The sequence below is a fragment of the Mus caroli genome, chromosome 15, assembly GCF_900094665.2.
Source record: "Mus caroli chromosome 15, CAROLI_EIJ_v1.1, whole genome shotgun sequence".
Taxonomy (NCBI): Eukaryota; Metazoa; Chordata; class Mammalia; order Rodentia; family Muridae; genus Mus; species Mus caroli.
This window is the reverse complement of record NC_034584.1, coordinates 93,611,253-93,633,230: the sequence shown is the minus strand read 5'-3', so window position 1 is coordinate 93,633,230 and position 21,978 is coordinate 93,611,253. Positions and strand designations below refer to the sequence as shown.

Below are 21,978 nucleotides of genomic sequence, written 5' to 3'. Positions count from 1 at the left end.
TGGCCTTGAACTCAGAAATCCGCCTGCCTCTGCCTCCCGAGTGCTGGGATTAAAGGCGTGCGCCACCACGCCCGGCTTTTTTTTTTTTTTTTTTTAAAGACTGGCTACCCGGGAGCTTGCTATGCAGACTAGACTGTCCTCCAACTCCTGCCTCCCAAGGGCTGGATTTAAAGGCATTCATCACTACACCAGTCCAGTTCTAATATTAACTACAAGCTGGAGTTCTAGAAACATTCTATTATCTATATATCCTTTTTTCTTTAATTAACTTTCTCTTTCTTTCTTTCTTTCTTTCTTTCTTTCTTTCTTTCTTTCTTTCTTTCTTTTGAGACAGTGTTTCTCTGTGTGGTCTTGGCTGTCCTGGAATTCACTGTATATAGACCAAGCTGGCCTCAAATTTACAGAGATCTGCCTGCCTCTGCCTCCCAAGTACTGGGATCAAAGGTGTGCACCACCACTGCCCAGCTAATTAACATTTATTAATATAAGCAAACCTGTGTTACATAATGGGTTCCAGGTTGACCAAGGATTCATAAGATCTGTCAAAAAAAAAAAAAAGAGATTAATTTCCAAGACTTTTTCCTTTATTTGAATAGAAAAGACTTCAGATTATTACCAGATTAAAGTAAAATATTTAGAATTCTCCATAACAATTGTATTTTAAGTATCATAGCTCTTTATAAAACAAATAAAACCCTCCAATTTTTTGATTTAATAAATGTAGTCTTTATAGATGAAGTAAGCAAGATGGGGTGTCAGGAATACAAGCCATCAAACAGGAAGACATGTACCAAGCTATCTATCTAACAGGAAGAGCAGTGTCCCAGACATTTCAGAGGCAACTCAGGCTCTGAAGCAGTGGATCTCAGCCTGTGGGTTGAGATCCTTTTCTGGGGTCCAGTGACCTTTTCACAGGGGTCGCCTAAGGCCACTGGGAAACAGATACTCCCACAAGTCATAGAGTGACAAGGTTACAGTTCTGAAGTAGCAACGGACATGGCTTTAGGATTGGGGGTCAGCACAACACGAGGAACTGTATTAAAGGGGTGCGGCGTCAGGAAGGTGGAATAGAGGTGGTGAAGTATCAAGCCATCAAGAAGGGACAGGAAAGGGAGAAGGCTCCGTTCATGAGGGGAAGCAGATAGACAGCAAGTTCAAGGCCAGGCTGAGCTGTATTCCCAGCCAGCCTCAGGCTGTCCTGTCTCAGGTCCCCCAACCTCCAGAAGGAATAAGGGGGTGGGGGTGCATGGCTCTGCTATTGTCTGGGTCCAAAGTAGAACTTTCTAAAATCTCTGGCTTTTCTCTTCCCACTTCTCCCTTTCATACTTCAGACTGAGGAGTGACACAGTGCCTCCCCTGCCCATTCCATACCTCCCCCCCTACCTCCCCCCATACCCTATGTCTCTAATCTTGTTTTTGTTGTTGCTGGTTTTGTTTGTTTTTAGCTTGAAAGGAGCTATAAACTCAGTCTTAGCCAGCCCATGCCTTCGATCCCCAGTTTTAAGAAGATACCTGGATTTACCAAACTTCAGCGGCCGGTCTTGGAGTTATTAATTGATGACAGCAAAAGATCTGACCTCTTCAAAACACTTGGGTATGTACAGAATGACGTTAAACTTTCAGTTTGTAAGTGCTACCTAATGCCTTATTGTTTTAATTAAAAGTATTTCAGGGGGGCTGGCGAGATGGCTCAGCGGTTAAAAGCAGTTAGTGCTCTTCCGAAGGTCCTGAGTTCAAATCCCAGCAACCACATGGTGGCTCACAAACATCTGTAATAACATCTCATGCCCTCTTGTGGTGCGTCTGAAGTCAGCTACAGTGTACTTATGTATAATAATAAATAGATCTTTGGGCCGGAGCAAGCAGGGACTGAGCAGGCTGGACCAGAGCAATCTAAGTTGACCAGAGCGAACAGAAGTCCTAAAAATTCAATTCCCAACAACCACATGAAGGCCCACAACCATCTGTACAGCTACAGTGTATTCATATAAAATAAATAAATCTTTAAAAAAAAATAGTTTCTCATGTTAGGGTTATCACCCCCCCCCCATTAAAAAACAAAAAACGAAAAACAACTAGCAAGGTGTTTTGTTCTGTTTGGGGTTTTGTTTGTTTTGAGACAGGGTCTCACTGTGTAGCTTGACTGGCCTGGAACTCCTAGAGATCCTCCTGCCTCTGTTTCCCAAGCACTGGGATTAAAGTTGTTATCATGAACCTTGCTTGGCCTAGCAAGGTTTATTTACCTATATTTCTTTCTTTTTTTTAAAGGAATTATTTATTTTCTGCATAGGAGTACACTATAGTTGTCTTCAGACACCAGATGAAGGCATCAGATCCCATTACAGATGGTTGTGACCCACCATGTGGTTGCTAGGAATTGAACTCAGGACCTCTGGAAGAGCACTCGGTGCTCTTAACCGCTGAGCCATCTCTCCAGCCCTTACTTCTATTTCTATCTATATGTCTAACATTTAGTTTTGAGTTCCTTTTTAAAAAACAAAGCAAGATGGCTTAGCAGATAAATGTGCTCACTGGGCACCCCCGGGGGTTCTGAGTTCAAGCTCTAGAATCCACCCAGAGGAGACAACCAACTCCACACAGCCGCCCTCTGACCTCCTGTCTCCTCCCTTGCCTCTCTTTCTCTTGATGTAATAAATGTGTTGTTGTTGTTGTTGTTTAATGCTTCTGGGGCAGAGAGGTGGCTGAGGTTAGATAGAGGGACAGGCTGCCTGAGCTTGACTCCGGGGACTTAGGATGGGAGGAGAGAACCGGACTGACCATTATTAGTTGTCCTCTGCCCTCAACATTCATGCCTGGGAACATGTTCCCCCCCACCCCACCCCAAAAACAAAAAACATGTAACAAAGATGTTAAAGAGCTGATTCCTCCTTAAGAAGCAAATTATTTAAAGAATATTTCTTCGTTGCTTTTTTCTCCCCCACCTCTCTCTTTCTCTCTCACTCATTTAATTTTATTTATATGAGTTCATTATATCTGTCTTCAGACACACACCAGAAGAGTGCATAAGATCCCATCACAGATGGTTGTGAGCCACCATGTGGTTGCTGGGAATTGAACTCAGGATCTCAATCGAAGAGCAGTCCAAGTTCCTAACTGCTGGGTCATCGTCTCTCCAGCCCCCCCCCCTTCCTTTCTTTCCTCTCTCCCTCTCTCCTCTCTCTCTCCCCTGTCTTCTCTCTCCCTCTCTCTCTTTCTATCTCTTACCATGTCTGTCTATCTATCTATCTATCTATCTATCTATCTCTTCCTCTTCCTCCTCCTCTGTCTCTGTCTCTGTCTCTCTTTTTTTAGAAAGCAAAAGCTTTGGGAGGAAAAGCTACATGGTCTGTGTACTTCATGAGGCTAAGAAGGTATTGTGAAAATGGATGACTAGGCCATAGAGGTGTTTTGGTAACTACATCAGCAAATTCTGCTTTTCCCATATCTCTGCCAGGGTGGCTACAGCTAGGGCTCCATTGGGCACAGAAGGACAGTGCAGACCAGGGTGCTGAGGAGGTGTGTGAAGCTTGTGTGTTTTGACCGAAGTGAGCTCTGAGAGCTTCATGCCGACGTGCGCTCTCTGTCTCTACAGACAAGCTTCAGTGGAGGCCGTGTGGAATGCTGACCTGTCTACGTCAAGCTACCCAATAATAGAGAAAGCACCAATGAGTGCGCTCTGGGCCCAGCTGGGTGGGTACCCAGATATTCCTAAGCTGCTGCAGTTAGACATTCAGTCGACCTTCAGAAAATCTCTTGCTTCCATCCGGTCACAGTGAGTAAAGGTTTGGGTACTCTGGTCACGGGGTCGTTCGTCTCATCTTCTGTCTTCCTAATTTGACTTTCTCCTGCATGCAGAGGAATAAGCAAAGGGGGTGTTTGGTGTGAGGTTAGTTTAGATTTACAACATAGTGCAGATGAACTCAGGTGGTCAGTGTTTCTCTTCCTAGACCTACAAATATCATCACCTAACATTAAACCAGCAGTTATACTAAGAGCACAACCATTCTAGAGAGGTCGGCTTAGAATTCTGCCCTCAGATTCGCTGCTGCTGGGACCAGGCAAAGAATAGTGGCTTGCTCTTTCCACATTGTAACTTGACAGTGTGGGTGGGCAGTTGGTGGCACCCACCCACAGCCCCAGCTTCTGGGAGGCTGAACTGGTAAAGCTCAACTGAGCCTATGAGTTTGAGGCTAGCCTGGGCAGCAGAGTAAAGCCAAGCCTTTAAAAAAAAAAAAAGAATAAAAAAGAAAAGAAAAAAACATATACAAGTTAGGCAGTATGATGTGCACCTTTGACTCCAGCACTCAGGTGGCAGAAGCTGGCAGATTCCTGAGTTCAAGACCAGCCTCGTCTAAATAGCTTGTTCCAGGCCCAACAGGGCTGTGAGATGAGAACTTGTCTCAAAAAACAGACGGACAATAAACACACAGGGAGGTTAGTGTGGCGGCATGCATTTGACTCCTGTACTATACCTGAGGGGGAGGGGAGGTGCTCGCATGGCTCCAAATTATGTTGACTCACATTCCCATTGAACCATGGGAAATGTTTTCGTGAAGGGGACGCCTTTTGGAGTTTGTACTTTCCCCTTTCAGGACACAGAATAACCGTAAAATTTTAGTAAGCTGAACCTCTCCCACTAGAGTGGTTCATGGATGTAGTTTATTTGGGGGAAAATCTAGGTCCTGAGGTGAGAAGCCATGCTAATTCATAGATGTGTTCAGATGGCAGTCACCATGAAACGAAACATTTAACATTGTAAACTGGGTATTCCTCCTATAATCCCAGCATTTGGGAAGCTGAGGGCAGTAGAACTCACATGAGTTCAAGGACAGTCTGGGCTGCATAGCAAGGCTTTGGCTCACAAAAACAAAAAATAGAGTTAGGGATAGAGCGCTCGCCCAGCCTAGGTGAGTCTCTGGGTTCAACCCCCAGTGCAAGGAAAGAACAAATATTCTACAGTATGCGGCAGGAGAAGTGTCTTGCTGGCAAAGTGCTTGCTGGTGCATCCCTGGCCTTGGGTTCCATCCACAGTATGGTGAAACAGCAACAATACATTAAATTATGTATGCAGCACAAAGAAGTCCTGCAGCCTAGATCTATTATCTCACACTCAGCGGGCCAGGGCCGGAGGGTCCACGTTTTGGGGATCACCTTTGGCTGCACAATGAGACCCTGTCTCAAAAGCAGAGAGGCTGGAGACATGGTTCGGTTGATGTAGCGACTGCAGCACCAGCACAGAACCTAAGTCTGCATGGTTATCCTAGTGTTTGAGTAAGACAGACGTAAAAGCCCATCTCCTTTCACTGGAAGGACAAGATATGAGGGTTGCAGAGTCCTGGCAAAGAAATATCCAGAAATATGACTTATCTGTCTAAAAGAGGGATATTCTACTTTTGCTGTTAGATTGTTTTGGTAAGGAATAAAAAGGGATTCCTACCTTAAAAGAATAAAAGAAGACCTTAGATTGGGTCCCTAGCACACATGTAAAAACGCTGGGTGGGAAGGGGATGAGGCAGGCAGGTCCCTGGCGCTGTTGGCCTACCAGCCCATGAGCTGATGAGATCCCAGGTCAGTGAGACCCTGTGTCAAAGAATAAGGTTGAGAGTAACCATGGAAGACTCCAGCCCTCAGCCTCTTGCCACCATGTGCACACATGCACACTCCCCACTACACACACACACACACACACACACAGAGAGAAATGAAGAACTTTTAAAGAACAAACCCAAATCATATATATGTTAATCATGCACATATATATAGAGAGAGCACACATGTACATAGAGAGCATACATGCACATAGAGAGAACACACATGCACACATATAGAACACACATCAACACACACACATATAGATAGATAGATAGAAAAAACACAGGCACACAGAGAGAGCACACATGTACATATATAGAGAGAGCACACATCCATATATATATATAGAGAGAGAGAGAGAGAGCACATGTACATATATAGAGAGAGCACACATCCATATATATATATATAGAGAGAGAGAGAGCACATGTACATATAGAGCACACATATATGTATAGAGAACACACATGTACATAGAGAGAGCATATATGCACATAGAGAGAACACACATGTATATATATGTATATATATATGTATATATATATCAGACATATACATAGAGCACACATGTACACAGAGAGAGGCACACATCCACATATATCTATATATAGATAGAGTACATGCATATATATAGAGAGCACACATGCACATATAGTGCACACATGTACATAGAGAAAGCACATATGCACCTAAGAGAGAGAACACACATGCACATAGAGAGAGAGCACACATGCACATAGAGATCACATATATACACAGAGGGAGCACACATGCAGATATAGAGAACACACATGCACATAGAGCACACATGTACATAGAGAGAGCACACATGTACATAGAGAGAACATACATGTACATATGAAGAGAGCACACATGCACATAGAGAGAGCACACATGTACATAGAGAGCACACATGTACATATAAAGAGCACACATGCACATAGAGAGAGCACATCTACACACAGAGCACACATGCACACATAGAGAACACACATGTATGTAGAGAGAGCACACATGTATATATAGAGAGTGCATATACACACAGAGCACACATGCACACATAGAGAACACACATGCACATAGAGACAGAGCACAATGTACATAGAGAGAGCACACATGTACATATAAAGAGAGCACACATGCACAGAGAGAGAGCGCACATCTACACACAGAGCACACATGCACACATAGAGAACACACATGTATGTAGAGAGCGCACACATGTATATATAGAGAGCACATATACACACAGAGAGAGCACACATAGAGAACACACATGTATGTAGAGAGAGCACACATGTATATATATAGAGCACATATACACACAGAGAGAGCACACATGCACACATAGAGAACACACATGCACATAGAGAGCACACATGTACATAGAGAGAGCACACATGTACATATAAAGAGAGCACACATGCACATAGAGAGAGCACATCTACACACAGAGCACACATGCACACATAGAGAACACACATGTATGTAGAAAGAGCACACATGTACATAGAGAGAGCACACATGTATATATAGAGAGCACATATACACACAGAGAGAGCACACATACACACATAGAGAACACACATGCACATAGAGAGAGAGAACACACATGCACATAGAGAGAGCACACATATGAAGTAAAAGAGTTAGCTGGACATGGTGAGAGAAAGCTCCTATGTCAGAAAAGGATGTGAAGAAAAGAAGAGGTCCGCTGGACACGACGGCACATTTCTGTAATTCCGTTATTTGGTGGTAGAGGCAGTTTGGTCAGTACCCAAGGCTATCCTCAGCTACACAGTAACCTCAAGGCCCAAGGCCAGCCAGTCTTGATTTTAGAATCCCTTAGAGCCTAGGAGGTGGTGAGGCTCATCTTCGAGTGTATCTGTGAGGCATTTCCAGAAAGAATCCACTGAGGAGGAAAGATTCGCCCTACTGTGAGTGGGTGGCTTCCCCACTCACGGGGAGTACCCGCAGAGCACCCAGAGTTCCTTTTTGCCTGCTTTCTGGCTCTTTTACTCTGCCACCCTTCCTGGGCATGACAGATTGAACCTTCTAGAACCGTGAACAAAAAATGTCCATATACTTTTCCTGTCAGGTATTTTGGTCACAGTCTCAGAAAGTAACCAACTAGAACAATCTCTGGGTCAAGCTACACAAAATCTCAAGGAACATCTGCTAAATTCTACAGCCAGCTTCTGACCCAAGACAGACTTGGTGAAACCTGCATGGTTTTCCAGTTAGACAGACTCAAGAAAGTTCAGCTACCGCTCTTCTTCCCCCTTCCCTTCCCCTCCTTCCTCTCCTCTCTGTTTTAAGACCAGGTTTCATGTAACTGTTCACGAATTCACTGTGTAGCTAAGGCTGGCTGGCCTTGAACTCCTGATCTTCCTGCCTCTACCTCCTCAGATCTGGGATCACAGGCCTGGGATTCACTGTATGAATGGTGATTCCCAGTGTATACAGTGCTGGAGGTGGAACCCCCGGGCTGCGTGCCAGGCAATCATCCCACCCAGCTCCTACCTGCTTCTTGTCCCTGTAGTTTTACCTTGTCCTGAAGGTTGAACGAATTGAAGTATAATTCACATGAGACTCATCTGGATCCCAGCATAAATCCTGAGTCTGTTTTTGTGTACCGAGTGTGTTGGAACATTGTAGGCCTAGACTGTGTATGTTTATTCTCCGGCTAAACGACATTTGCATTGCTTCTAGTTTTTGGCAACTATGTATACAATTGATATGAAGCCCATATGAGGTTTGGGGATGAGTAAGCAGGAGTGTTGATCTGCTGTTATAAGCACACGTCATTTATAAGACTTTATAATTTCACAGTGGCTGTGTCTCCCTGTGCGTAGATGTACATAGCAGACCTACTTCCCGAGTCCACATGAAAATTTCTATGTTTTTGTGACATTTCTGGTTACTTTTCAGTAATATCAGTAATTAAAATGTCCAGAGCCAAAATAATACTGAATTTCACTTCATGCTCAAGGGGTCCCACTTTCTTCTGGTCTTGCTCTGTGGTCAGGGAGGAAATGGACAGTTTGTGTGGCCCAGGCTTCTGTTTCTAACACTTCCGGCTCCCAGTCATGGTCCGGGACTCCTTAGAGAGCACTGGGAAGAACTTGGAGGAAAGGAAACATTCAAATTAAATATTTAAACACGGTGTTTTTAACATCATTACCTTTTGGGTGAAGTAGTTTGGGTTTTTTGTTTGTTTGTTTGTTTGTTCTTTTAAAAGTGTCTCCTGTGGGCTGGAGAGATGTCTCAGGAGTGAAATGCATGTGCTCACAGAGGGTCTAAGCCCCCATGCTAGAAAGGTCACAACCACCTGAACCAGCTGTAAGTCTAGCTCCAGTGGATGTCGCCCTCTTCTGGCCTCCATGGGCATTCACACCCACATGCACATAACCATACAGACACATACATATAAATAAAAATGACAGAAGTGCCTTGTGGTGGAGTGCTTGCATCTAGCATACTCAAGGCCTTGAGTTAGATTCCCAGAACCACAGGAAGAGAAAATGCTTTGATAGACGTTGTGGTGGTTTGAATGATAAATGTCCCCGTAGACTAGGGGTAAGGGTTTTTCAGTAAATGCAACAGACCTCATGTAAGAGATCTGGGAAGGGAGATGTGGAAAATGGCCTCTGAGTGAAGATTATATATATATATATATATATATATATATATATAGAGAGAGAGAGAGAGAGAGAGAGAGAGAGAGAGAGAGAGGAAGGAAAGAGACAGGAAGAAGGAGAGTAGGCTGTGATGGTGTGACTTTTATGGGAGCAGGGAGCATGTACACAGGGAAAATACACTATGCGGTGAGGATGGAGATGTATCTCATTTGCCTTTAGAGATGATGACTGGAGGCAGAGTGGGGGATGGGGGGGCACCCGGTTCTGGAATGTGGGCGGTTCCTGGTTGGCCGACATTTGGACACAATTTTGGACACATTTGGAGCACACAGTGAGGGAGAAAAGAGAGAAGGGAAGAGAAAGAGGGGGGAGAGGAGGAGAGAAAGCAGGGAAGAAAGGAGTGGGGGATAGCATTACAATGGCACACAGTTGTGATGCTGCCTTCTAGGTCTGTGGTTCTCAACCTTCTGAACGCAGCGACCCTTGACTACAGTTCCCCGTGTTGTGCTGACCACAACCGTAAAACTAGTTCATTGCCATCTCAGAACTGTGATTTTTGCTACTGTTATGAATTGAAGTGTAAATATCTGATAGGTGACCCCTGTGAAAATATCATTCTACCCCCACCCCCACTTCCAAAAAGAGGAGTCGGAACCCACGGGTCGAGAGGCACCGCTTTAGTAGATGAATATGTCCGTGACACTGTGTCAGGGAGGCAAGCGAGCCACGGTGTGGCACTCGGCAGTCCTGTGATTTGTCTCTGTCTTTGTTCAGCCTGCACCCCAACTGCGAGCTTCATCACTTCTTCCCCGGCTGGCTTCTTCTTCCCCTCTAGCTTAGGCGAGCTAGAGGAAGCCATGCCTTGGTATGACCTCCCTCAGGCAGGCTACGCCGCCGTGGTAGAACAGCTCTTCTGATGGCAGACCTGTTAAGAACAGAGTGTTCCGTGTTTAAATGGTTGCTTTTACCCTGGCCAGAGCCTGGAGACAGGAGGTAGCTTCCTGTTGGGCCCTGCAGCTTCTGTCTCTAGCTCATAGTGAGCCTCTGGCAGTTCCACAGTTACAGCCGGGTTCTTCCCCGTCGCAGCCCCAATGCCCACTGGGAATGCTGTCCCTGGGTTTTTGCTCTGTTAAATTGTGACTTTCAGTATCTGCCTTAACATCTCTCCAGCGTGGGCGACAGCAGCTTGTCCTGTGTCCTCCTGGACTCTTGTCAGATCTCTATCAGTATTTTCGGTGTTTCACGTTTTTTACTTGTTAGACCGGAGTGGTCAACTTTATTTTATTTTTGTGGGGTGAGTTTTTAGGCAGCCCAGGCTTGGAGGGATCACTTCTTTTTTCTTTTTTCCATTTCATGGGTGTGGGTGTTTTACCTGCATGTACGTCCGGATGAGTGTGTCAGATCTTGGAGTTACAGATAGTTGTTGAGCTGCCACGTGGGTGCTGGGCTTTGAACCTGGACCTTCTGGAAGAACAGTCAGTGCCCTTAACTGCTGAGACCTCTCTCCTGCCTGAGTGATCACTTCTTATGCTTGCATACACAGACAGACATACACACATACTATCCTGCTGCAAAAAGGCTCATAATAGGCACATTTTTAATGAAAACAACAACAATAACAACAACAACATCTCTTTCAGGCCAGAATTATTCAGTCCCGGTTGAGATTGTTGGGAATTTCCAGTGCTGCCTGTTGCTATACTAGGATGCTGGCAGACACTCTCAATGAGCAGTTTTGTGCCTCAGATACACTTTATTGGTTACAGCACAAAGCTATGGGACATTTTTATTTTGTTTTGTTTTGTTTTTTCAACATAGGGTTTCTCTGTGTAGCCCTGGCTGTCCTGGAATTCACTCTGTAGACCAGGCTGGCCTGGAACTCAGGCCTCTGCCTGTCTCCTGAGTGCTGAGATTCAAGGTATGTGCCACCAACACCCAGCTCATAATTTAAAAATTAAGAATGGACACACACCGTGCATCATGGTGTTGTTTATGTGACTTCCGTCGCATAGATACGTTAGTTACTACGCCATTCATTCCGATAGACACTGAGGCATTTTCTTACGCTGCAAGTTATTCTGCACCAAATACCCTCGGAATGTCTGAATGGTTTTGTGATTGTTCCCCTGTGGCAATGTTATTGAAAATAATAGTTGCTTTTCAACGGAAACTTTGGAAAATGGTGGCGGGTCCTTTCTGCGAAGTGCTGAGCATTCTGGAGGCTTCAGCCACGTTCTAGCTTTAGGTTAATGACACCTGCGATGGATCATACGCTTCCGTCAAGCCCCACTCCTCCCGAGAAGTCGGCCTCCTTAATGTGTGACTTCAATGGCTATGGATTCCTTTGTGGTTTCCCTGTTTATCCCTGGAGCACTGCACTCATCTTCTCTGCCACACTTCACACATCTCCATTCCTATGAATGCCTTTAGGACCAGATTTTTATCGTAATCTTTTATTGTAACACGATTAACTATGTTGTCTCATTGCCAGGTCTAAGAAGATTCGCAAGTGACCACAAAACCCAAGACAAGCACGTAGAAAGCAGATTTCAATGGTTCAGCAAAATGCCTTTATTTTTTATTTCTTTCATGGATATAAATTGCTATGTTTACTCTTTGCTTTCTGTGTTGCCTGTATATCTTAGGAACATTGTCTGAAGCCTGGCACAGAGCATCAGCACTTTAGAGCGTAGAGCAGGAGGGCCAGGAGTTCAAGATCACTCTTGTTGACAGGGAGGGGCTGGAGAGGTCAAGAGTATTTGTTGTTGTTACAGAAGATGCCATTCAGTTGTCTGCTCTGACATGGGGTAGGGGGGTGGGGGCTCACAAGCACCCACCCATAACTCCAGTTCCAGAAAATTCAATAACTTCTTATAACTTTCACTGACACTATGCATTCACGTGATACACATACGCTCATGCAAGCAAAACACTCATGCCTATTTTTAAAAATAAATAAATAAATAAATAAATAAAATCTTTTTAAGAATCTGGCTCGCCAGGCGTGGTGGCGCACGCCTTTAATCCCAGCACTCGCAAGGCAGAGGCAGGCAGATTTCTAAGTTTGAGGCCAGCCTGGTCTACAAAGTGAGTTCCAGGACAGCCAGGGCTATACAGAGAAACCCTGTCTTGAAAAATCAAAAATAATAATAATAATAATAATAATAATAATTTGGCTCAGTGGGAGATCACGTGCCTAGCCAAAAATAAAGAAATGAAAAAAAAGAAGATTGGAGATGTAGCTCTCAGTTGGTAGGAGCGCTTGCTCAGCAATGTCCAAGACACTGGGCTCAGTCTCTAGAGTCATAGAAAAAAAACAGGCACGGCTGCACCCTCCTATAATCCCAGCATCAGTGAGGCCGACTCAGGAGAATCATCAGACGTCTAGAGTTGCCCTTGGTACATATCAAGTTTAAGACCAGCCTATGTTACATCAGAACCTGGTGGTAGAGGTACGGTGGAGGGGTGGGGGTGGGGGTTGGGTTGCTGGAGCCACAGCTCAGTGGTTCAAAGTACTATTTGTTCTGTCTGTTTGCTTAGAGCTATTTGGTTCTCAGCACCCATACAATGACTCACACTAACCTATAACTCCAGATCTCAAATTCCAGGGGATATGAAAACCTGTGCCTTTCTTGAGCACTTATGTGGTACATATGTGGGTATACAGGCAAAATACTCCATATAGCCAAAAATAAATATAAAAGCTTAAGAGAAAGGAAAAAAAAAAGAATTCTGGTTGATATTACTGGGAACAGCTTTGCCAAACTCTGGGATAGTATTATGTCCCCTGACATGAAGGGAAGAGTCAGTACCCCCCAGATCCATGTCTGATCAGCATGTAAGGGCTGGGGAGGTGGTTCAATGGATAAGAGTGTTTGCTGTGAAAGCAAGAGGACCTGAGTTCAAATCCCCAGCACGCACACGAATGGCAGGCATGGCTGTGAATGACTGTAACCCCAGAACTGGGGAGTGGGATGGAGGAAGGAGAGGGTTCCCAGGAACTCACTGCCCAGCCAGGGAGTTTCAAGATCACTGAGAGACGTTGACTCAAAGTTAAGATAAAGAGTGACCTCTCTCTGGTCTCCACATAGGAGCACACAGGTGTGTCCCTATAACACACGCACACCCCATACACACACACACCATACATACATACCAAACATACAGACGCTTCAGCAGAACCAAGGTGGCAAAGAGGAAAGCCAGGCTTCATACATGGGACTACATCTGAGGAAAAATTTGAGCTGAACCCTTTTCTATTTACTACATTTGCAAAACAAATACATGGTTAGGAACGGAGTCAAGGGTAAGTCTCTCACTGAAAGGCAATGAGGTTATTCAAAGCTGACCTCTAGCTCATCAGGAGTGAGATCCGGGCTTCTGTGCCATCTGTTTCCCATCAAGAGAGCTGATCCACGGGAGAAAATGATCACAGGTTAACTAACAACAACAACAACAACAAAAAAGTCAACCAAATGTCAACAAGATAAAACACAACTATATAAACATCCCAAGGGAATAAAGGGAGATAATGGAAATGAATGTGAAGGAAAAACCGAGGGAGAGTGGGTGGTGGTGCATCCCATAATCCCTGCCTTGGGAGATAGAAGCAGGAGGGTCCGGAGCTCAAGGCAGGCCACTTCGGAAAGCTCCTGGTCTCAAAACAACAAAAGAGAATAAACAACACCTGAAGAAAACAAAAATCTGTAAGGAGGGCTGGAGTTACAGCTCAGTGGAAGAACGTTTGTTTAGCATAACACTGCACACAAGAAAACTATATTACCTATATGATATGTTTAAAAGAATAGACCAAGGTGGTGCACACCTTTAATCCCAGCGCTTGGGAGGCAGAGGCAGGCGGATTTCTGAGTTCAAGGCCAGCCTGGTCTACTTAGTGAGTTCCAGGACAGCCAGGGCTACACAGAGAAACCCTGTCTTGAAAACAAAACAAAACAAAACAAAAGAATAGATCAAGTTAAAATGAATAGAGGGCTTCCTTTCCAGCCTCTGCCTCAGACCTTACAGCCTTGATGTTGATGGCTGAGAAGTACAGGATTGCCATCTAAGAACTCCTTCTTAAGAAAGGCGTGATGGTTGCCGAGAAAGATGTCCTCATGCCCAAACACTCTGAGCTGGCAGACAAGAACATGCATAACCTTCATATAATGAAAGCCATGCAGTCTCAAGTCTCGAGGTTACATGAAGGAGCAGTTTACCTGGAGACATTTCTACTGGGACCTTACGAATGAGGGCATCCAGTATCTCTGAGATTACCTGCACCTACGTCTGGAAATCATGCCTGCCATCCCATCCTGAGACTGGCAGGCCTCAGCCCAAGGGTTCACAGGGTGAGTGACCGGCAAGATTCCCAAGAAGGGGAGGCAGACAGAGATACCTGCAGAAGGAGTGCTGTGCCCCTGGAGCTGACAAGAAAGCTGAGGCTGGGGCTGGCTCAGCAACTGAGTTCCAGTTTAGAGGCTGCTTTGGTGGTGAACATGGTCAGCCACCTCACTGAAGTTAGAGATTGTGTTGTAGCGAATAAACCTTGGGGGGAGAACAAACCTTGGGGGGGGGGAGAACAAACCCGAAGGGAAGAAGTAAAATGCAAACCAAAATGGAGACAAAGCTCAAATCAGAACTGACTTTGAGGCAAAAGTTGTTGGGTGGTGAAAGGGAGGTGGTAGATCAAAAACAGTATTGATACTTACAACACGCATTATAAAACAAAGTGTTTTGTATACAACAACACACATTATAAAAAGCTTTGCCTGTGTCTGCATGAGGTGTGTGCAGGTGGGAGCAGGTGCCCACAGAGGTGGGAGGAGCTGGAGGTACAGGAGGATGTGAGCTGCCTGGGTGCTCTAGACATACACTGACCCACTGACTCACCGCACAGCTGCCCTGAGCCCGTGCACAGCCTGGGGCCCCATGCATAGCCTGGGGCCCCGGTGCACAGCCGGGCTCCGGTTTCCTTGCTCGAAGTTCTCTCCAGGCTCCTACCCTGCAAAAACAAAACAACCTTTCCACAATGTTTCAAATGTTTTTTATTCTTCCTTTGCAACCCAGCTTGAGTTGCAAGGTCGGTAATTATAACCCCTCCCTTCCTTGCACTCTCAGCTCCTGCTCTTCTCCAGGTCTACTTTGGACCACAGCCCAGCTTAAGTACAGTCTTCTCTGTCCCCCTCCAGGCCTGAGAGTTGAACACTCTGACCCCCTCCAGGCCTGCACCCTGAGAGCTGAGCACAGTCTCGGGAAACACCGGAACTTGCCTGTTGGTCTCGGTTTAAATAATCAAATGCCCAGAGGCCCCAGAAAACTACCTGGCAGACACACTCTTATTTCTCTCATACACTCACTTTGGCTTTAAGTTTTACTATTTTATATTTTTTCAAAACACCTTTATGTTCTTGCCTGTTCCCCAGCATCGCTAAGACCGTTGCCATCTTCTCCTGATTAACTGGCTCCTTATTGCACTAGAGACAAACTTTTCTTTTGCTTAATTAATGTGTGTGTGTGTGTGTGTGTGTGTGTGTGTGTGTGTGTGTGTGTGTGTGTGTGATATGTAGGTGTTCGTGTGGTTATGTGCACAAGTGTGTTCATGTGTGTGTATGTAGAGGGCAGGGTTGATCTGGGGTTGTACTGGCTAGTTTTGTGTCAACTTGACACAGCTGGAGTTATCACAGAGAAAGGAGCTTCAGTTGAGGAAATGCCTCTATGAGATACAACTGTAAGGCATTTTCTCAATTAGTGATCAAGGGGGAAAGGCCCCTTGTGGGTGGGACCACCTCTGGGCTTGGGTTCTATAAGAGAGCAGGCTGAGCAAGCCAGGAGAAGCAAGCCAGTAAAGAACATCCCTCCATGGCCTCTGCTTTCTGACCTGCTTGAGTTCCAGTCCTGACCTCTTCAGTGATGAGCAGCAATGTGGAAGTGTAAGCCGAATAAACCCTTTCCTCCATAACTTGTTTCTTGGTCATGATGTCTGTGCAGGAATAGAAACCCTGACTAAGACAGGGGTGTTTTCCTTAGTCCCGCTCCGTATTACTTTTTGAGACAGGCTCTCTCACTAAAGCTGGAGACCACTGATCCAGTGAGACTGGCTGACCAGTGAGCTCCAGGGAATCTTGTGCGTCTGCCTCCCAGGTGCTCTGATTCCAGACTGGTGTGGCACACCCAGCTTTCACATGGGTCCCGGGGGAGGAATGAGGTTCTTCCATGGTAAGGACTTTCCCTACAAAGCCAACTCCCCAGACCACTAATTTATTTAAAGATTTGAATATGTGTAGGCATTTCTGTCTGCACGCAGGTATGGCATGTGACTGAGGTATTGGAGGGAGCCAAGCTTTGGATCCTTTTGGGCCTGGAGTTAGAGGCGTTTGTGAGCCACCCGATGTGGGTGCTGGGAACTGGACGCAGGTCCTCTGGAGAGCAGCAAATGTTCTTAACTGCTGGACCATCTCTCCAGCTCCCACGCAACCTTATTGATTTAAAGATCCAGGCTCATGTAGTCCAGGCTGGCCTCAAGCTTTCCGTGAAGCTTAGGTTGGCCTTTAACTCCTGATTTGACTGTTCTACCTCCTAAGTGTTGGGATCATAGGCATAGACCACCATGCTGACATTCACCTGACACTCTCATCTGGCCTTTGCAGTCACACACACACACACACACACACACACACACACACACACTTGGGAGTCAGTTGCTTATGGGGAGTAGCCATGTGGCTTCTTCACTAAGTCCTTAATTTAGAAGAGGGAGAGTTTTCCGTTTCTTCTTCTGGATCTCGCCAAAGCCTGGGCCTGCTTTGCAGGAGACTCTGGGCTTCCTCTCGCTGTGTCTGTTCCCTCCTCAGAGGGGCTGTTTACAAATCACATGGCTTTCTCCCTTCCTCTTCTCCATCTTCTTCCCAAGATCAGGGTTCTGCTCTTAAACACTAATAAAATTGCCCTCCAGCTTTAAGGAATCAGGTGATCAATCTTGGCCTGGAAAAGCTGGCTCAGGGGTTAAGAGCACTTGCTGTTCTATCTATCTATCTATCTATCTATCTATCTATCTATCTATCTGCAGGCAAACATTCATATGCATAAAATATAAATAAACACACCTTTAATCCCAGCACTTGGGTGGCAGGGGCAGGTAGATTTCTGAGTTCGAGGCCAGCCTGGTCTACAAAGTGAGTTCCAGGACAGCCTGGGCTACACAGAGAAACCCTGTCTCCAAAAAANAAAAAAAAAAAAAAAAAGAAAGAAAAGAAAAACAAGATGAGTAGCTAGGCATGGTAGTGCACACCTTTAATAACAGCACTCAGGAGGCAGGGGCAGGCAGATCTCTGAAATCAAGGCCAACCTGGTCTATGCAGTGAGTTCCAAACCAGTTAGAGCTTGACTATGAGACTTTTTCAAACCAAACAAAGAAAAAAAAGACATTTTATCGTGTGTCCCCTTTCCTTGTTAGGGCTGTCTTGTTTCTCTCCTTCCCTTTACAGCAATAAATGTAAATGTAAAAATAAAACTACTTTAAAATGCATGGCACCGGGTGTGGGTGGCACACAACTGTAACTCCAGGAGGCTAGGCTAGAGGGATTGGAAGGTTAGGGCCAGCCTGGACTACATAGAAAGACACCCCCATCCCCAACTTAAAACACAAAGCACATGAGAGACAGAGAGAGAAAGAGAAGAAGAAGAAGAAGAAGAAGAAGAAGATGTGTAAATTCACTTCCTTCTGATTTTTGTCTTCTCCTGACCCCCTGGGGTAACCTGGGCTTTGTACTTGCTCTGCCATTGAGCCTGCTCCAGCCAATATCCGCAAACAACCTCATGGTGTCTCAACTATCGATCAACTTTTAGTGCGCAGGCCAGGTGCAGTGGCGCGCACCTGTAACCCCAGCATTTGGGAGGCAAAGCAGGAAGATCAATGTAAGCTTGAGGCTGGCCTTGTGTACACAGTGAGTTCAGTCATCCTGGCCTAGAATGAGACTCTGTCTAAAACAAAACAATCCGTCATACTTAAAACTAATAATACATTTCTCTGAAAGTTTCTTTTTTCTCATATGACTTTCAGAAGTCTATATTCTCATAATTTGCTTTTTATCTTTTTGGCCATTTGTGCGCTCTGTGTGTGTGTGAGGTCATAGGACAGCTTCTTTCCTTCCAACATGTGGCTCCTGAGGGTCAAACTCAGGTCATCAGGATTGGCAGCAAGAACCTCTGTCTGCTTCGATATATCGCTGCCCCCAGGTCCTTGTCTTATTTATGTATTTATTTATATATTTCTATATTTCATCATTGGAGATGGTCTTAGTGTTTTAATGCTGTGAAGAAACACCATGACCAAGGCAACTCTTACAAGCACAACATTTCATTGGGGCTGGATTACAGGTTCAGAGGTTCAGTCCATTATCCTCAAGGTGGGAACATGGCAGCGTCCAGGCAGGCATGGTGCAGGAGGAGCTGAGAGTTCTACATCTTCATCTGAAGGCTGCTAGCAGAATACTGGCTTCCAAGCAGCTAGGCCGAGGGGTCTTAAAGCCCACACCCACGGTGACACACCTACTCCAACCAGGCCACACCTCCTAATAGTGCCACTCCCTGGGCCAAGCATATAGAAATCACCACACCACCCACCTCATCAGCCCTTCCTTTTTGGTTGTTGTTGATGAGTTAGGGTCATGCTAGTAGTTCTGACTAGTCCTGTGTTCATGGTAAATCTCCCTCATCAGCCGGCCGTGGACTGAGCTTATAGGCATGCAAGCATTAGATCCCAAATTGTATGTGCCCAAATTCTATGTATACAGTATGTGAGCATTTTGTCTGCATGTATATCTGCATACCAGAAGAGGGCACTGGATCCCCTATGACTACAGTTACACACAGTTGTGAGTCATTATTTGGGCACTGGGATTTGAACTCAGAATCTGTGGAAGAGCAGCCAGTGCTCTTAATCACTTAGCCATTCTTCAAGTAACCCCTAGACCCCAGATTTTGAAGTTTTATTTTTTTATTGATATATTTAGCTTGTATATACATATGGGGGGTTTCTGTATGAGGGTGCATGAGTGTCAATGAGTGCCAGAGATGTCAGGCGACCCTGAAGCTAGACTTACAGGAGACTGTGAACCATCCAGCGTGGGAATTGAACTCCAGTCCTCTGGAAGAGCAGAACTCACTCCTAACCACTGAGCCATCTCTCTAGCCAAGACCTCAATTTTTAAAATCTAGCCTAGAGCCAACCTGAGCTTCCCCCTTCTCAATTGTACATTTAGCTAATTATTGCTCACTGTGATTTCTCTAATGAGCTGATTAAGAAAAGATAGAAATAGTCAAATTGTATCATGAGATGGCGAGGGAAAGTGAATGCCTATTGCCGGGTTTCGGCACCATTTATTGCCTGCGCTTTTTTGTTCCCCCTGGTAAGAACACGCTCAGGGCAACCGGAATCTTCTGCAGGACAAGCTTTATTGCTTACCCCATCAGGAGCCAGTGGAGAAGAGAGCCAGAGAGAGCGAGAGAGCCAGAGAGAGAGAGAGCGCGAGATGGCGGAGCCCTCTCCCTTTTATGGAGGACTGTCCTCCGCCTTGGACGTGTCGCTCCCTGATTGGCTGCAGCCCATCGGCTGGAGTTGTCGTCACGGGAAAGGCAGAGCACATGGCGTGGAAAGCTACCCTGGCACATGCGCAGCTTGCTTGTTTACTACTTAGAACACGGGTGTCAGTGCTATCAGTGCCATCTTGTAATGGCGAATGTGAGGACAGCTCCTTACAAATGCCCTGCATACCAGACAGACAGACAGACAGACAGACAGACATTGTTCTCTGTCTGCTTGCTTGTTTGGAACGAGGCCTCACTTCCTTTCTGGGGTTGGTCTTCAAAACACCATACTAGAAACCTATGGCTGAGTTTATTCAGGGCCTTATTTCCAATCCCCAGTGATGAGAAAGGGGACCATTATAGGCTAATGATAATGCCAGTGGAGAGAATGACTTGGGGGAATTTTTAAAATGGGAAAATTGGCTGAAGAAGTTACCTACCAACAGACAAAGTATCTATAAGTAACTTGGAGGTTAAAGGCCTTCCCAGCTGGGAAGTATAGGGTTTATAGGGTTTTTCTTTTGTTTTGGATTTTTTCGAGACAGGGTTTCTCTGTGTAGCCCTGGCTGTCCTGGAACTCACTCTGTAGACCAGGTTGGCCTCGAACTCAGAAATCCACCTGCCTCCCAAGTGCTGGGATTAAAGGCGGGCGCCACCACTGCCCGGCTGGGTTTATAGGTTTTACAGTGACCTTTATCAAGCCTTCAAAACCATTCCAGATAGTATGAAATGAGGCGCCATAAAGACAGTGCAGGAATAAAAGCAGCCACATGGTGGCGCACTCATGTAATCCAGCATTCACACAGTATCACTGGAGGCTGGAGGCCCCCCGGGGCTTCACAGGGAAACCTTGTAGTAAAAGTGATAACAAAGGCAGGGCTTGGGAGGTGGTTCCGTGGATAAAACTCGGCAAGCAGGAGGGTTGGAGTTTGGAGGCGCAGAACGCAGGGAAAAAGCAGGCAGGTGTAGCAGCCACTGGGGATCCCAGGGCTCAGGCCAAGACTGCTAGAGAGACTAGCAGAATCAGCAAGCTCTAGGTTTGGTAGGAGGCCCTGGCATTGGGAAAGAAACGGAGTATCAACCTCTACCTTTTGATTTTTTAAAGAATCATTTATTTATTTTGTATATGTAAGTACACTGTTGCTCTATTCAGGCACACCAGAAGAGGGCATCAGATCTCATTTACAGATGGTCGTTAGCCACTATGTGGTTGCTGGGAATTGAACTCAGGTCCTCTGGAAGAGCAGCCAGTGCTTTTAACTGCTCAGCCATCTCTCCACCCCCACCTTCCCTTTCTTAATAAATCATCTCATTTTCCTTTCAAGAAAAATAAGATCAAATATACAAATATATTATCTGTTATATGAACTCATACATTCACAGGCCACGTAGACCCGACAATTAAGGTTTTCTTTCAAGAATCACAAGAGTGGTTTAGTGTGAGAAAACTAATTAACAAAATCTTTAGGTTAAAGGAGAAAACATACATCCTGAGAGATGGCAGCTCTTCCTATTTTAGTCAATAATTTCAACTAAATGTGAACTACATCTTAAGGCATTACATTTAAAATATTGGCTGAGCTGAGCGTCCTGGTGTCCACCTGTAATCCTAGCACTTGGGAGACAGAGGCAGAAGGATTCCCAAGTCTATACAAAACCTGTGTTCATAACAAGTGTCTACTACTACTTATGCTGCTGGGTCAGGGCCGTGGTGGTGCTTAGCTCAATAAGTTCAATACACAACACACACAAAAAAGGAGCTGGGATTTTTAGAAACTTGACTGGTTTAAGAATAGAGAGTGCTGGAAAGAGGGTTCTGAGGTGAAAGATGCACACTACTCTTGCAGAAGACCCAGGTTTGGTTCACAGCATCCATACCAAGCAGCTCACAACTGTCTCTAACTCTCGCTTCCAGGGATCTGATGTCCTCTGGCCTCTCTTGGTACCTGCATGTACAGGGGGCACACAAACTCAACACACACACACACACCATGATACCCATCATGTATTTTTGGTTGGCAGCTTGACTACACCTGGAATTAATCAAACCCTAAGCTGCTGAACTCCTGTGAGGGATTTTTCTTGATTGGACCATTCAGAGTGCGAAGACCCACCTTAAATGTGGGTCATGCCTTCTGAGGCAGCCTATGTAAAGGATGTG

General features: G+C 45.4%; 1 protein-coding gene and 1 pseudogene across 1 annotated transcript in view; both read left to right on the top strand.

Annotated features, from left to right (window-relative positions):
- Positions 1 to 11,797, top strand: part of Fam186a (family with sequence similarity 186 member A) — a 46,876-nt gene extending 35,079 nt beyond the window's left edge. Inside the window, exons 9-11 of the mRNA XM_021182797.1 lie at positions 1,446 to 1,594; positions 3,593 to 3,772; positions 11,725 to 11,797. Of these exons, the coding sequence (XP_021038456.1) occupies positions 1,446 to 1,594; positions 3,593 to 3,772; positions 11,725 to 11,746 (351 nt within the window). The 3' untranslated portion in view covers positions 11,747 to 11,797. The remainder of the gene's footprint in view (positions 1 to 1,445; positions 1,595 to 3,592; positions 3,773 to 11,724) is intronic.
- A 2,466-nt stretch (positions 11,798 to 14,263) lies between these two features.
- Positions 14,264 to 14,748, top strand: LOC110310103 (annotated as a pseudogene).
- The last annotated feature ends 7,230 nt before the right edge of the window (positions 14,749 to 21,978 follow it).